This window comes from Musa acuminata, chromosome BXJ1-8, assembly GCF_036884655.1.
Source record: "Musa acuminata AAA Group cultivar baxijiao chromosome BXJ1-8, Cavendish_Baxijiao_AAA, whole genome shotgun sequence".
In the NCBI taxonomy this organism is placed as follows: domain Eukaryota; kingdom Viridiplantae; phylum Streptophyta; class Magnoliopsida; order Zingiberales; family Musaceae; genus Musa; species Musa acuminata.
In genome coordinates this window covers 34421440-34435160 of record NC_088334.1, presented here as the reverse complement: position 1 = coordinate 34435160, position 13721 = coordinate 34421440, and the positions used below count along the sequence as shown (strand labels likewise).

Below are 13721 nucleotides of genomic sequence, written 5' to 3'. Positions count from 1 at the left end.
GGTTCTTCTGGTCACTGATCGAGAGGCCGCTAGTAGCCATCCCCGAGATGCTCCAGCGCGCCAACCAGTATGTCGCCGCCGAAGCTCTAGTGGTGGGAAAGCGCATGAACAACAAGAGGACAAGGGCGGAGCAATCCTGGGGAACAACTTCAACAGCCCTCGTGCAACCCCACTAGAGGCTCGACTGACAAGAGCTATTGCTCCCGAGGCATCCACCTCTCCCTTTGAGCATGTTCCACTAGGACTATGGCCACGGCATGGAAGATTATCGTGACCTCCAAAATCGAAGCGAGGACTTCATTCGAAAAGGTCACCTCGTGCACTATCTCGAGAAACCCCAAGAAGCAACTCCACGTCCCAAAGGACCCATCGAAAGATGCAGGTCCAGCTCTTGAGATCGATTTCTGACCTGCAGCACGCAAGCCCAACTCTCAACTGAGCCCCTCTAGATTAGTTCCCGACCTGCAGCCTGTAGGCCCAGCTCTTGCTTGAGCCTCTCCAGATCAGTTCCTGACCTACAGCCCGTAGGCCCAACTCTTGCCTGAGCCTCTCCAGATCGGTTCCCGACCTGCAGCACGCAAGCCCAGTTCTTGCCCGAGCCCCTCTAGATCAGTTTCCGACTTGCAGCCCGCAGGCCCAGCTCTTTCCCGAGCCTCTCCAGATCGGTTCCCGACCTGCGGCTCGCTGGACCAGCTCTTGCCCGAGCCTCTCCAGATCGGTTCCCGACCTGCAGCATGCAAGCCCAACTCTTGCCCGAGCCCCTCTAGATCGGTTCCCGACCTATGGCTCGTAGGCCTAGCTCTTGCCCGAGCCTCTCCAGATCGGTTCTCAACCTGCAGCCCACAGGCCCAGCTCTTGCCCGAGCCTCTCTAGATCGGTTCCTGACTGGCGATCCATCAGCAACCCAAGCTCGATTCCTGCCTGGGTCGCTCCAGATCGCTCCTGACTGGTGACCTATCAGCAACCCAAGCTCGATTCCTGCCCGGATCGCTCTAGATCGCTCCCGACTGGCGACCCATCACAACCCCTTGGATCCGCCAGATTCGCCCACCTCGGACCCCCCACCAGCGCCGTCCCATCACCTCGCCAAGCGTCGTTCAAAAAGGAGTTTCCCACCAAGTCCCACTGCGTTTCGTTTGACCCGCCAAGTGGCATGACGCCGAGCGTCATTCAGGTATACGTCGGTAACCCAAGCTCAAATCCTGCCCGGGTCACTCCAGATCGCCCCCAACAAGTGATCCGTCGGCAACCCAACCCCATATGGAGCCAAGATCACAACTCGGTCCCCAGGTTCAATACAGAGCCGAGCTCACAACTCGGTCCCCAGGTTCAATATGGAGCCGTGCTCACAACTCGGTCCCCAGAATTAATTCGGAGCCGAGCTCACAACTCGGTCCCCAGACTCAATTCAGAGCCGAGCTCGCAACTTTGTCCCCAGACTCAATTCGGAGCCAAGCTCACAACTCGGTCCCCGAACTCAATTCGGTGCCGAGCTCACAACTCGGTCCCTAGACACAATCCTGAGCCGAGCTCACAGCTCGGTCCCCAGAATCAATTCGGTGCCGAGCTCACAACTCGGTCCCCAGACATAATCCGGAGCCGAGCTCACAACTCAGTCCCTAGATTCAATTCAGAGTCGAGCTCACAATTCGGTCCCTAGATTCAATTCGAAGCCGAGCTCACAACTCGATCCCCAGACTCGATACAAAGCCGAATCTACGCACATCGGCAATCCAACGCCCGAGTCACATCTCGACCAAATCCAGCGTCCGAGCCACGCATATCGACCATCCAACGCTCGAGTCACATCTCAGCCAAATCTAACGTTCGAGCCATGCATCTCGGCCAATCCAACACCTACGTCGCATCTCGACCAATCCTATGCCCGAGTCACATCTCGGTCAATCTAGCGCCCGAATCACTGGCCTAGTTCGTTAATCAAAGTCGCTCCACGTCGACCCTCGACTCACTTGCCGACTTGCAAACTCGGCAACCGTAACTTCGAGCCATGCCAAACCTATTATTCGACCTACGACACATTGTTTTCGCTTCGCTGGTTTCGACGCTTCGGTTTCGCCTCACCAGGCCCCTATCGTTCAACCAGCAGGGTCAGTCCTGCCTGAATCATGGGGCACCGCCCCCCTAAATTACCCTCGACAAATCAATTCATTCCTCCCACAAAAAGTCCAGCGTTGTCATAACCCTCAAACCCAAGCATGCCTCCTGGACCGCTAGCAATCCGTCGGCACGCCTCGGAGGGGGGGAAGTGATAGGGTGTATTTTGGCCCTATGTGAACCATCGATAAACGTTGTAGACCGACGCAACACCGTACACCTCCAGAACCGTGGGGTGCATGCCACGTCAAGCTCCAAAGGTGCGACTATGCGGCCTGACCACCCCAAGAGCTGGGGGCGGTGCCATCTGCTCATTTGTTCATTTGTTCATAGAGTTGGGGGCGGTGTCGTCTGCTATTAGGGCAGTGTCGTATGACGCCGCTTAAGCACCCCCGAAGATGCCATCTTGTTAGAGAGGTTATTCCTGCTAGTCATAGGTGCCCAACAAGCCAATCACGTGAGTGATGACACGTGTGACTTGATACAGAATCTTTTTTGTTTATTATATTTTGGCATATATCACTTTATAACTATTGCATATATATATATATATATATATATATATATATATATATATATATATATATATATATATATATATATATATATATTGTGATGTCCTTAGACGCTGTGAAGTATATTTTGGCCCTATGTGAACCACCGACAGACGCTGTAGATTGACGTAACACCGTACACCTCCAGAACTGTGGGGTGCATGCCACATCAAGCTCCAAAGGTGCGACTATGCGGCCTGACCACCCCAAGAGCTGGGAGCGGTGCCATCTGCTCATTTGTTCATTTGTTCATAGAGTTGGGGGCGGTGCCATCTGCTATTAGGGCAGTGTCGTCTGACACCGCTTAAACATCCTCGAAGATGCCATCTTATTAGAGAGGTTATTCCTGTTAGTTATAGGTGCCCAATAAGCCAATCACGTGAGTGATGGCACGTGTGAATTGATACAGAATATTTTTTGTTTATTATATTTTGGCATATATCACTTTATAACTATTGCATATATGCATATATATATATTGTGATGTCCTTAGATTTGTGCAATGAAAATCGGATCATGATGAGATCACGAAAATGAGATCGATTCACCTTTAAACACATATCCTAAATAATCCTGGTAATAGGTTACTCGAGAGGGACATCGTGATAACTGGACAGACTGGTGTGTTGTATGTTAGGATCGGAGCGGCACTAAGAGGGGGGGGTGAATTAGTGCAGTGGTAAAATAACGTTGGTTTAAAAACTTTCCTATGATAAAAACCAATTTTGATGAAAACCGATTTTGGAAGCTTAATAACTTAGAAGCGTATGGAAGCGTAGTGACTAAGAAAAGTAGTTTGCAGTATGTAAATGGCAAGAATAAAATGCAAACCAGAGAACACAGCAATTTTAGAGTGGTTCGGTCAAAATGACCTACATCCACTTGCGAAGCCTTCTTTGAAGAGGCTCCCAACTTCCACTAGCAAATCACTTTGAAGGGGAAGGACAAATACCCCTCTTACAACCTTTTACAAGTGGTTCACTCTCTTACAAATTTTCAAAGAGAAAGAAGGAGGTGAACACTCAAGCAATTGAACACTAGACTTGCTAAAGGCTTTGCTAAGACTTTTATCTCAATCTCTTGCTTCTCAAAGGTTGTAGTCTCAGTTGAGAATTGAGGGGTATTTATAGGCCCCAAGAGGATTCAAATTTGGGCTCCAAATTTTGAATTCTCTTGGGTTTCCGAGGCTGGCGGTGCCACCGCTTGTCGGTGGCGGTGCCACCGCTCAGTTCTCGGGTTCTAGGCGGTGCCACCGCCTAATCTGGCGGTGCCACTGCCTACACTATTCCAGCTCACTAGTTGGGCTCCAAACTTAGCCCAAACCAGTCCGAACTCGGGTCCAATTGGCCCCTACTTGGGTTATAGGATTAACACCTAATCCTAACCCTAATTAATGTGCTAACTATGAATTTAAAGATATTTCCTAAGCTATTACAAAGTCTGCAAGTCAAGACTTCTTCCAGCAAACTTCCGGTGGTCTTCCGATAAACTCTCGGAAACCATTCTACGGACTCCTGGCAAGCTCCTAGTCTTCACGATTTGATCTTGGCGAGTTCTGACGAGCTTCTTCGGCAAGCTACGATCTTTCTCGGCAAGTTCCGCGAACTTCCAACGAACCTTTCGGAGAGCTTTCGAAAAACCCTTCGGCAAGCTCCCTACTCATTCTCGGCTAGTTCCGGCAGCATTCCTGACGAACCTTTGGACTTCCGTCGAACTCTCGAACTCCCAACGAATCCTTCGCGCTTGACTCCAACACTTTGTTTCACTTTATGTCTTTGTCGTTATCATAGTTATTCCTACACACACAAACTAAAACTCTACTCCGATCTAGACAATTATTACAATGCGAATTGACATTCTGTTGCCCGGCACGTCATTGGTTGGCGCTTCGTCCGATTCTTTAGCGCATCGTCCTCTCTTGCGGCTTGTTGCTCAATCGGTGGTTGACCTCCGCAACCCCAATATCCTTGACGTAATTCTGCTCTCCTTGGCCCGATGCCCGACGTCTAAAGCGTTCTTCCATCCAATATCCTGATGTGATCTCCTCCGGCGCAACGTCAATTCCTCCCGCTTTAATTGTCTCATCCTGATCGAGTAGACCTGCATCACTCAAAATGCAGTTAAACATCTAAACACAATCAATTAGTTTCATCATCAAAATCCGAGATTCAACACTATATACCCGTCCATATAATGGATGCAGCGGGTCTCATAGCTACTCTTGTAGGGATACTAAGGACACAGTACAGGTACTCATTGTGGAATGAGTTCACTGATTGATTTGCTTACGGAATGCTGGATGGTTGATGATGCCTTATTGTCAGACAGCGATTCTGTAGTCCTAGTGGTATATCTGGTCCTTAGACTTGAGACACCAAGGATATCTTGTATGAGTGCTCCACTATTTGATACCAGACTTATAGGTTTGGCTGTCCCAGATCTAGTACAACTGGTCATTGGGAGTGGTAGTCAACCTTACGAGGGCTATTGAGTATCGATAGAGGATCATCCACTCTCGGCATCATGAGAGGAATATCCCATGTGTTCTTACTCAGACAAATCCATGGCCAGGGTCATTCGGGTTGAGAGAGAAAGAGTTCTCCGGGAGAATCCGATTAGAGCGAGACTCGAGTAGAAACCGTATGGGTCTGATAGCACCTTGCTCGATATATGGTCTCTGGGATATTAGATGAATGAGGGACTATAGGTACACAGTAACTAAGGACAGACAGGTCCAATGGATTGGATTCCCCTATATCGTTTGGGGACTACGGCGTAGTGGCCTAGTACATCCGTAGTCGATAAGTCAAGTGAATTATTGCAGAGATAATAATTCACTGAGTTAGAAGGAGTTCTGGCAGGTATGAGTCACGGCCAGCTCGATATTGGGCCTAGAGGGTCACACACATATGGTAGGCATTGCGATGAGTGACCCAACGGTTGGAGGGAGCCCTGGCTGACGCAAAGGGGGCCTCGGAAGCTCTCGCGACCGAGCGGGAGCGGCGTCCAGAGAAGGACAAGGAAATAATTGAAGCCTACAAGCAATCCTCAGGCTTCCAGCTCGGGCTGGTTCGGTCAGGGCAGGTCACCTACGAGTACAGGTACCGGATTGCTCTGGGCCGGTTCCAGACGCGCCATCCCGGGTTGGAGGTCGAGGGGGATCCTTTCACCTCACACCCCGAGGATTTAGATGTAGACATGCCGGAGGAAGTTCCTTTCGACGATAGCGTCGAGGGTTCCGATGGTTAGGATAGTCTTGAGGTCGGCTCGGCTGAGCTGTTTTTGAGCCATGTAACCTTTTGTAATTTTCGAGTCCTGTCGCAGTTGAGTCTTGTAATTCCACGCTTTAGAAATAAAGAAGTCTTTTCCCAGTATATCTTTTAGCTTCGAAAATTGAGTCTTGTAATTCCGCGCTTGAATCTTGGAAGCCACTTTGGAAGAGAAAACATCTTTTTTAGCCGAACAATTTCGCATAGGGAGAGACCTCAGACAAAAAACCTTTTAAGGTTCTGGACGTTCCATGTTCTCGGCAAAGAGGACCCGTCCATTGTCGTGAGCCGATAAGTGCCCGGTCGGACCACCCCGGTGACCCGATAAGGTCCCTCCCACTTGGGGGCCAACTTCCCCCTTGTTCGGGTCGGGTCACTGACCTCGGCCTTTCGTAGGACTAGATCGCCTAACCTGATTGGTCGGGGTCGCACCTTTCTGTTGTAGACCCTCGCGACGGCTCTCTGGTGAGAGAGGGCCTTTAGGTGCGCGTCGACGCGTCGCTCCTCGAGTACGTCGAGGCTGGCGCGAAGTCCTTCGTTCGAGGCTTCCTCGTCATAGCTCCTTGTCCGTAGGGTGGTGACAGCCATCTCGGGCGGCAAGACAGCCTCGGTCCCGAACGTCAAGCTGTACGGGGACTCTCCGGTAGCGGCCTTGGGGGTGGTGCGCAGCGACCACAGTACGCTGGGGAGCTCGTCCGTCCAGGCCGATCGGGCCACAGATACTCTTCTTTTAAGTCCGTCCAAGATGGATCGGTTGGTTGCCTCCGAAGTCCGTTAGTCTGAGGATGGGCCACCGAACTGAACCTCAGTTGGATGCCATGGCCGGCACAGAACTCCCGGAACCTCCTGCCGGCGAACTGAGGTCCGTTGCTCGTAATAATGACCTTGGGAAGCCCGAACCGAGTCACTAGGTTTTTCCAGACGAACTTCTCCATTTGGTGTTCCGTGATCGCTGCCAGCGGCTCGACCTCGACCCACTTTATGAAGTAGTCAACTACGATTATGTATTTCCGCTGCCCAGAAGCCGGTGGGAAGGGTCCAAGCAGGTCCAAACCCCACTGCGCAAATGGCCATGCGCAATCGATGGGGCTGAGCGGGACCGCGGGCTGTCGGGGTGTGCGGGCGTGTAGCTGGCACGAACTGCACCGTTGTACGTAAGCTTTCGCATCCCGGCACATGGTCGGCCAGTAGTAGCCTTGGCGAAGTATTTTGTGCGCCAAGGTTCGCCCGCCGATGTGTTCGCCGCAGACCCCTTCGTGAGTTTCAGCTAGGACCGTCTAGGCTTCGTCAGGCTCCAAGCATCGCAGGAGGGGATAGGTGAAGGACCGTTTGTAAAGCCGGCCACTCTCCTTGGTGTACCACGCGTGCGTACGATGCAGGCGCCGAGCTGCGACTTCGTCGAGGGGAAGGGTTCCATCCCGCTTAAAGCGCAGCAGCTCTTGTACCCACGTGATCGGCGCACTGCCTGGGGCCGTAGTTGCTACTTTGATGGCGTGAGCAGGGAGCTCCTCAATCTCCGGCCATGCTTCGGGGGTTGGTCTTGATGCCAGCTTAGCGAGCACGTCGGCTCGCTCGTTTTCCTCCCTCAGAACATTAGATAATGTAAAGTAAGGGAACTTCGCAGTTAGGTCCCTTACTTGTGCTAGGTATTTGGCCATGGTTGCGTCCCGAGCTTCATATCCACCGCTGAGATGTTCGGCCACAAGCTGCGAGTCGGTGAGGACGTGTATCGCGGCCACCTGCATCTTGAGGGCCAGCCTTAATCCCACTAGGAGCGCCTCGTACTCCGCCTTGTTGTTGGTGGCTTTAAACCCGAAGCGGAGGGAACGCTCAAACGAGCGTCCGTCAGGGGCGAGGAGAACCAGCCCCGCGCCGGCACCCCTCGAGTTGGCCGAGCCATCCACGTGTAGGGTCCAGGCTTCGGGGGTTTACTCGAGATCTCTGTCCTCCATCTGTGTTAACTCCGCGATGAAGTCGGCTACCGCCTGGGCCTTGATGGCGGTCCTGGGCACGTAACTGATATCATGTTCACCGAGCTCCACCGCCCATTTGAGGAGCTGTCCTGCAACATCAAATTTTTTTAAGACTTGCCGAAGAGGTTGGTCGGTGATGACCTCCACCGGGTGTGCCTGGAAGTAGGGGCGCAACTTCCGAGCCGAGAGCACCAGGGCAAGTGCGAGTTTTTCTATCGGCGGGTAACGCTCCTCAGGTCCACTCAAGATGTGGCTGACGTAGTAGATTGGGAGTTGTTGACCGGAGCCTTCCTTGACAAGGACAGAGCTGACTGCATGTGGGGATGCCGCCAAATAAAGGCCCAGCTTCTCGCCGGGGGAGACAGAGGCGAGCTGGGGGAGGCTGGCTAGGTGCTGCTTTATTTGTTTGAAAGCCTCCTCGCATTCCGGTGTCCATTGGAAATTCTTCGGGTTTTTGAGCGCCTTGAAGAATGGGAGGCAGCGATCGCCCGATCGAGCGAGGAAGCGAGACAGGGCGACAAGCCTCCCGTTGAGTCGCTGTAGGTCTTTGATCGTCCCGGGGGACTGCATACTGACTATTGCTTGAACCTTCTCCGGGTTGGCGTCAATTCCTCTCTCATGCACGATGAACCCAAGGAATTTCCCGGAGGTGACGCCGAAAGCGCATTTCGTGGGGTTGAGCCGCATGCCGAACTTGCACAGCGTGGCGAACGCCTCGGCCAGATCGGCAAGGTGCGTTCCGGCCTCTCGGCTTTTCATGATCATGTCATCCATGTAGACTTCCATGTTCCTCCCGATCTGATGGGCGAACATCTTGTTCACCGTTCTTTGGTATATGGCCCCAGCATTTTTTAGCCCGAACGGCATGACCTTGTAGAAGTATGCCCCTTGATCAGTGAGGAAGGCCGTATGTTCCCTATCTTCGGGCGCCATCCTGATCTGGTTATATCCTGAATAGGCGTCCATGAAAGAGAGACGTGCGTGCCCGGCCGTCGCGTTGACCAGCTAGTCAATCTTCGGGAGGGGGTAGCAATCTTTAGGGCATGCATTGTTGAGACTGGTGTAGTCAACGCACATCCTCCAGCTTCCAGTGTGTTTTTTCACGAGGACTACATTGGACAACCATTGAGGATATTTGGCTTCTTCTATGAAGCCTACTGCTAAGAGCCGGTCCACCTCTTATTGTGTGGCGCGTTGTCGGTCAGGGGTCTGGCGCCGGGGCTTTTGCTTCACCGGGCGAGCGTCATATGGGATGTTGAGATGATGCTCCACGACCTCTGGGTCGACACCCATCATGTCCGATGGGGACCAGGCGAAGACGTCGGCATTTTCCCGCAGGAGACCAACGAGCTGCTCTCGTTCCCGCTCGGGCAGCTCCGATCCGATCCTGACCGTCTGTTCTGGCCGAGCTTCTCGCAAAGGTATGTCGACAGTGGATCCCCTCGGCTCGGGATGAGGAGTCGGTTTTTTCGTTTCCCGCGGATCCTCCAGGGGCGCCTCGGTCCTGGCTCTCCTGCCCAATGATACGGCGGTAAGGTAGCATCGCCTGGACTCTCGGGGGCTTCCCGTGATTTCCCTGACTCCAGCACTGGTTGGGAATTTGATGGTCTGGTAGTAGGTCGAGACAACGGCTCTGACCTTATTGAGGGTCGGCCGACCGAGTATGGCATTGTAAGCAGTGGGAAGGTCGACCACCAGGAAAGTGGTCATCACCGTCTTCGACTTTGGCGGGGTCCCCAGAGTCAAGGGCAAAGTAACAGCCCCCAGGGGTGATATTGAATCTCCCGTGAAACCGGTGAGTGCCGAGCACATCGGGCTCAGATTCTCCCTGGCCAAGCCCAGCTTCTGGAAGGCGTCGAAGTAGAGTATGTCGGCCGAGCTCCCCGTGTCGACCATGATCCTCCTCATCTGCACGTTGGCTACCCTGGCCGATATCACCAAGGCGTCGTCGTGGTCGGGTCGCTCGGCAGCTCCGGTTGGGAAGGTAATCTTAGGCTCGGGCTCGTGTCCCGAGGCTTCGTCGGGAGCGGCTCGGGCATACGCCTTCCTGCCCGACATGGAGCCTCCTCCTGATGCGGGGCCCCCGGCTATCACATCGATGTGTTGCTCGACGGGGCCCTCTGGGCAAGGCGACTGCTCTTTGTTCGGCCGGAGGTACCGGCCGTGGTGACCTCTGAGGATGAGCTCCTCGATTTGCCTCTTCAACTCGTAGCACTGCTCAGTGTCGTGCCCGTGCTGCCGATGAAATCGGCAATACCTTGAACGGTCTGCGAGCTCCCGCGGGTTCCTCATCGGGTGAGGGTCCTTGAGCAGCCCCTTCCCCTTCTCGTGTAGGAATATTTCAGTTCGGGATGAATTCAAGGCGGGAAGAGGAGGCCTTGGGTCCGGTCTGTCCAACTTTCGCCGGGAAGCGGCGGGTTGTTGCTGTCGGGGCGGCTCCGACTTGACCTTTTTGTGCTCCTCTCGCTTTCCAGCCATCCAAGTCTCCACAGCGATAAACAGACTGGCACGTTGGAGCATCTCGGGGACCGCGGCGGGGGGCCGCTCCACGAGCGACCAGAAGAACCTGGAGGGCCGCAGGCCTGTCATGAATGCCTGCATCAAGAGAGAGGGGTGAGCATCCGACAATCCATGGATTTGTGTCGTAAATCGGTTCACAAAATGGGAGAGGGGCTCGTCCTCCTTCTGGTTGAGCCCGAGGAGCAACGCCATGGACGGCTTTGGTCGGGCGTACGCCAGGAAGTTAAGCTCAAAATCCTTGGTGAGCTGATCGAAGGAGGCGACGGTCCCTGGCTTCAGGCCGCTGTACCATGTGCGGGCCGGCCCTCGTAGAGTTGTTGGGAACACCCTACACATCAGGGCGTCAGAAGTCCCGAATAGCGCCATCTGGGCGCGAAAAGCGGCCACGTGGTCTGCTGGGTCGGTGGCGCCGTCATACGCATCCAACGAGGTGAGGCGGAAGTGCGGCGGGATCGCCTGATCTTGTATCTCGGGGGTGAACGGAGATCCTTGGTGTCCGTCCGCCCCGAGCTCTCCCTTTGACTTACGAACTTCCTGTTGTACCTCGTCAAGCCTTTGACTGACGAGGCGCAGCTGAGCTCGTAGGGCATTTGTCGAATCGGCGGTCGGAGCCTCGGGCTCGGGGCGGCTCGCCGTGTCTTCCGCTTCCTGGCTCCCGGGCCGAGTTGTGGGGTTTTGAGGTGAGCCAGGAAGCTCTGGAAGTGGTACGTGGGTCCGGATAGGGGTCCCCCGTTGCTGTGAAGGCCGGGTCACATGCAGAGGGGTCCGCTAGGAGACGATCGGGATGATGGTCTGGACCATGCCTGTCAGGGCTCGGACTTGGTGGGTGAGGTCGTGAAAGGCCTCGGGCGATACTGACGACGGGCCGGCAGGTGCGCCGTCGGGAGGCGACAAGCCTGGGTCGTTGAACAATTGCCAGTAGCGTTCCGACACCGCTGTAGGGCGTTCGTCGCGAGTTTCGTCATGTGGGGGGTGTTCCCCCGAGGCAGGGAGCCCAGCGGTTGAGGGTCTGCCAAGGTGGATTCGCTGATCGCTTGACATTTGGACGGCCCTCCTTCTAGCGCCAATCTGTTACGGTAAGTAACTTTTTGAGCCGTGACCTTCGGGTCGACACGGCTGGTTCAGGGCTCCAAATGGCTGGGATCAGACGTGGCTCCCCTTGGAATCTTGAGGTGGCTAATGCAGGGGATCTGGCTGGAAAGTTCTGCGACGCCGAGTGGACTCAGCAGCGGTCGAGTACCTGCACACAGGTCGGGTCGGTAGCTCGGCCCGACCCCTCCGACGATCAAGTCAGTGATGTGGAGAGGAGTTGTTTTTGTGAGCGATCCTCCCCCTGGCCGTTGGGAGCTTGGGAGTATTTATAAAGGGGGTTTGATGTTACCTGATGTGCCATCCTGCAGGAGTAGGGCCGTACCTTTGATGGCGTCTGTCGTCGTCGTGGGCGTTGCGTGGAAGGCCGAGCTTCCGCAGGGTATGGGGAGCGTTAGTCAGCGCCTTCCCCTGCCTCGGTCGGTCATGAGGGGTCAGCCGAGGAGGTCGTTTGGGTACGGTGGGCATGGGTGCATGTCGTGTCGACGTTAACGCTCGCTCGGTATGGGCGCGTGTCGTGTCGGTGTTAATGCTCGCTCCCTGGGGCAGTGTGCCGCACAGGGGTGTCTGACGTGGGGGTGTATTACGTCAAATCTGGGGTGTTATGTCCAATCAGTTTTTACCCCTATCAATACCGATTGGGCAAAGGCCACAAAAGAGGACAATGCGCCGAAGGGTCGGACGAAGCGCTGGAAGAACCAATGACATGCCGGACAACTCATGATTGTACTTGTAATAATTTGCCTAGATCGAGTTAGGTTTTAGAGTTTAATTGAGTCAATTTAGAATGTAATTAGATCAACTCAATTAGTGACCAATTGGGCCCAAAATAGGGCTATTTTGGGCCAAGCGAAAGGCTCATTCAATGACCCAAGTTTAGGCTGTGTTGGGCCATGTGGGAGGCACAAACAATGACCCAATAGGTGGCATCGTCATGGCACAGTCTCCAAGACTATGTCAAGCAGTGGTACCACCTAGTGGCAGTGTCAGGCGGTGGTACCGCCAGTCTGGGAGGTGGTACCACCTAGACACAATCTTCCAAGCGGTGGTACCACCAGGATGGGCGGTGGTACCGCCCAACACAGGCGATGGTACCGTCAGGACCCAAGAAACCCAGGATGAGACCTTTTTAGGCTCTAAGTTTGAATCAACTTAAAGCCTATAAATACCCCTCTCATCCCTAGTTAAACAACACACAACTGAGAGCAAAAAATGGAAAGAAAACTCAGTTTCAATTATGTGTGAACTCCTCTCAAAGTTCTAAGTGTTATAATAGTTTGGGAGATGAGTAAGTGGGGGTTGAAGGGTTATCTCCTAAACCCGATAAAAGGAGAATCGAGTTGTAAAAGGTGGTTGGTCTTCGCCTATTGAAGGAAGACCGATAGTGGATACCTATGGCCTCGATGGAAGAGAAATCGGTGGAGTGGATGTAGGTCACGACGATCGAACCACTATAAAAATTTGGTTTACGTTTCCTTTGTGCAATTTGCCAAACTGTCTTCTCATTACTTGCTTTACATCCACTACACTCTTACGAACGCTTTCAAGTTAACATCTTCTGAAATGGTTTTAATCACAATCAATTTAATTGAACCGATGTGATTTTACTGCTGCACTAATTCACCCCCCCTCTTAGTGCCGACTCATTCATAACAGACATTACGACGAGTAGAGGTTCGGATATAAAATATCCGTCGGAGCCCTTATCTTATTAGATATCTAATAAGCACTGAATTATTGAATTTTATGGATGAGATCCAATAAGAGCCAATGAGAAATTATTAGATAAAGCTCTACTAATCTAATATGCTTGGGTAGTTGGATAGAGATCCAATACCCAATAGGGCAGATCTATTATGGTTAAGTTGATAGTGGGCCTCTATAAATATGAGGGAACCAAAGACCCATAGACTAGAGGCTTCTTAATTACCACCTCCTATTCTCCTCTCCCCTTCTCCTCCTCAAATAGCAGGTGTGGAGATTTATGTAGTGATTTGAGGAGTGTCATTATAGCCCTGCTATGTGGATCACGGCTAAAGGAGAGGATGCTTGACGTCCTTCATCCTCTCCTACAGATTTATAAGGATTCAGGGATATATGATCTCCCTAGGTAACATGACTATCTCACATGTGGATTTAAGTTTTACCGATTTTTTTGCACCAACCTTCGCACGATAACGAACATCTTTTTAGAAAATTTG

General features: G+C 53.0%; 1 protein-coding gene across 1 annotated transcript; it reads right to left on the bottom strand.

Annotated features, from left to right (window-relative positions):
* Window positions 1-9090: 9090 nt before the first annotated feature.
* On the bottom strand, window positions 9091-11824 carry LOC135680323 (uncharacterized). Its single transcript, XM_065194203.1, has 3 exons — window positions 11813-11824; window positions 9850-11166; window positions 9091-9819 (listed from the first exon to the last, which is right to left on the bottom strand). Exons 1-3 carry the CDS (start codon window positions 11822-11824, stop codon window positions 9091-9093), a joined length of 2058 nt encoding a protein of 685 aa, XP_065050275.1.
* Between the last annotated feature and the right edge of the window lie 1897 nt (window positions 11825-13721).

Excerpts from the sequence above, each read along its gene's own strand:
- LOC135680323 (XM_065194203.1), bottom strand. Across the intron at positions 9,820-9,849 it reads CCGACCACGACGACGCCTTG|ATGAGGAGGATCATGGTCGA; the intron begins GTGATATCGGCC and ends GCCAACGTGCAG.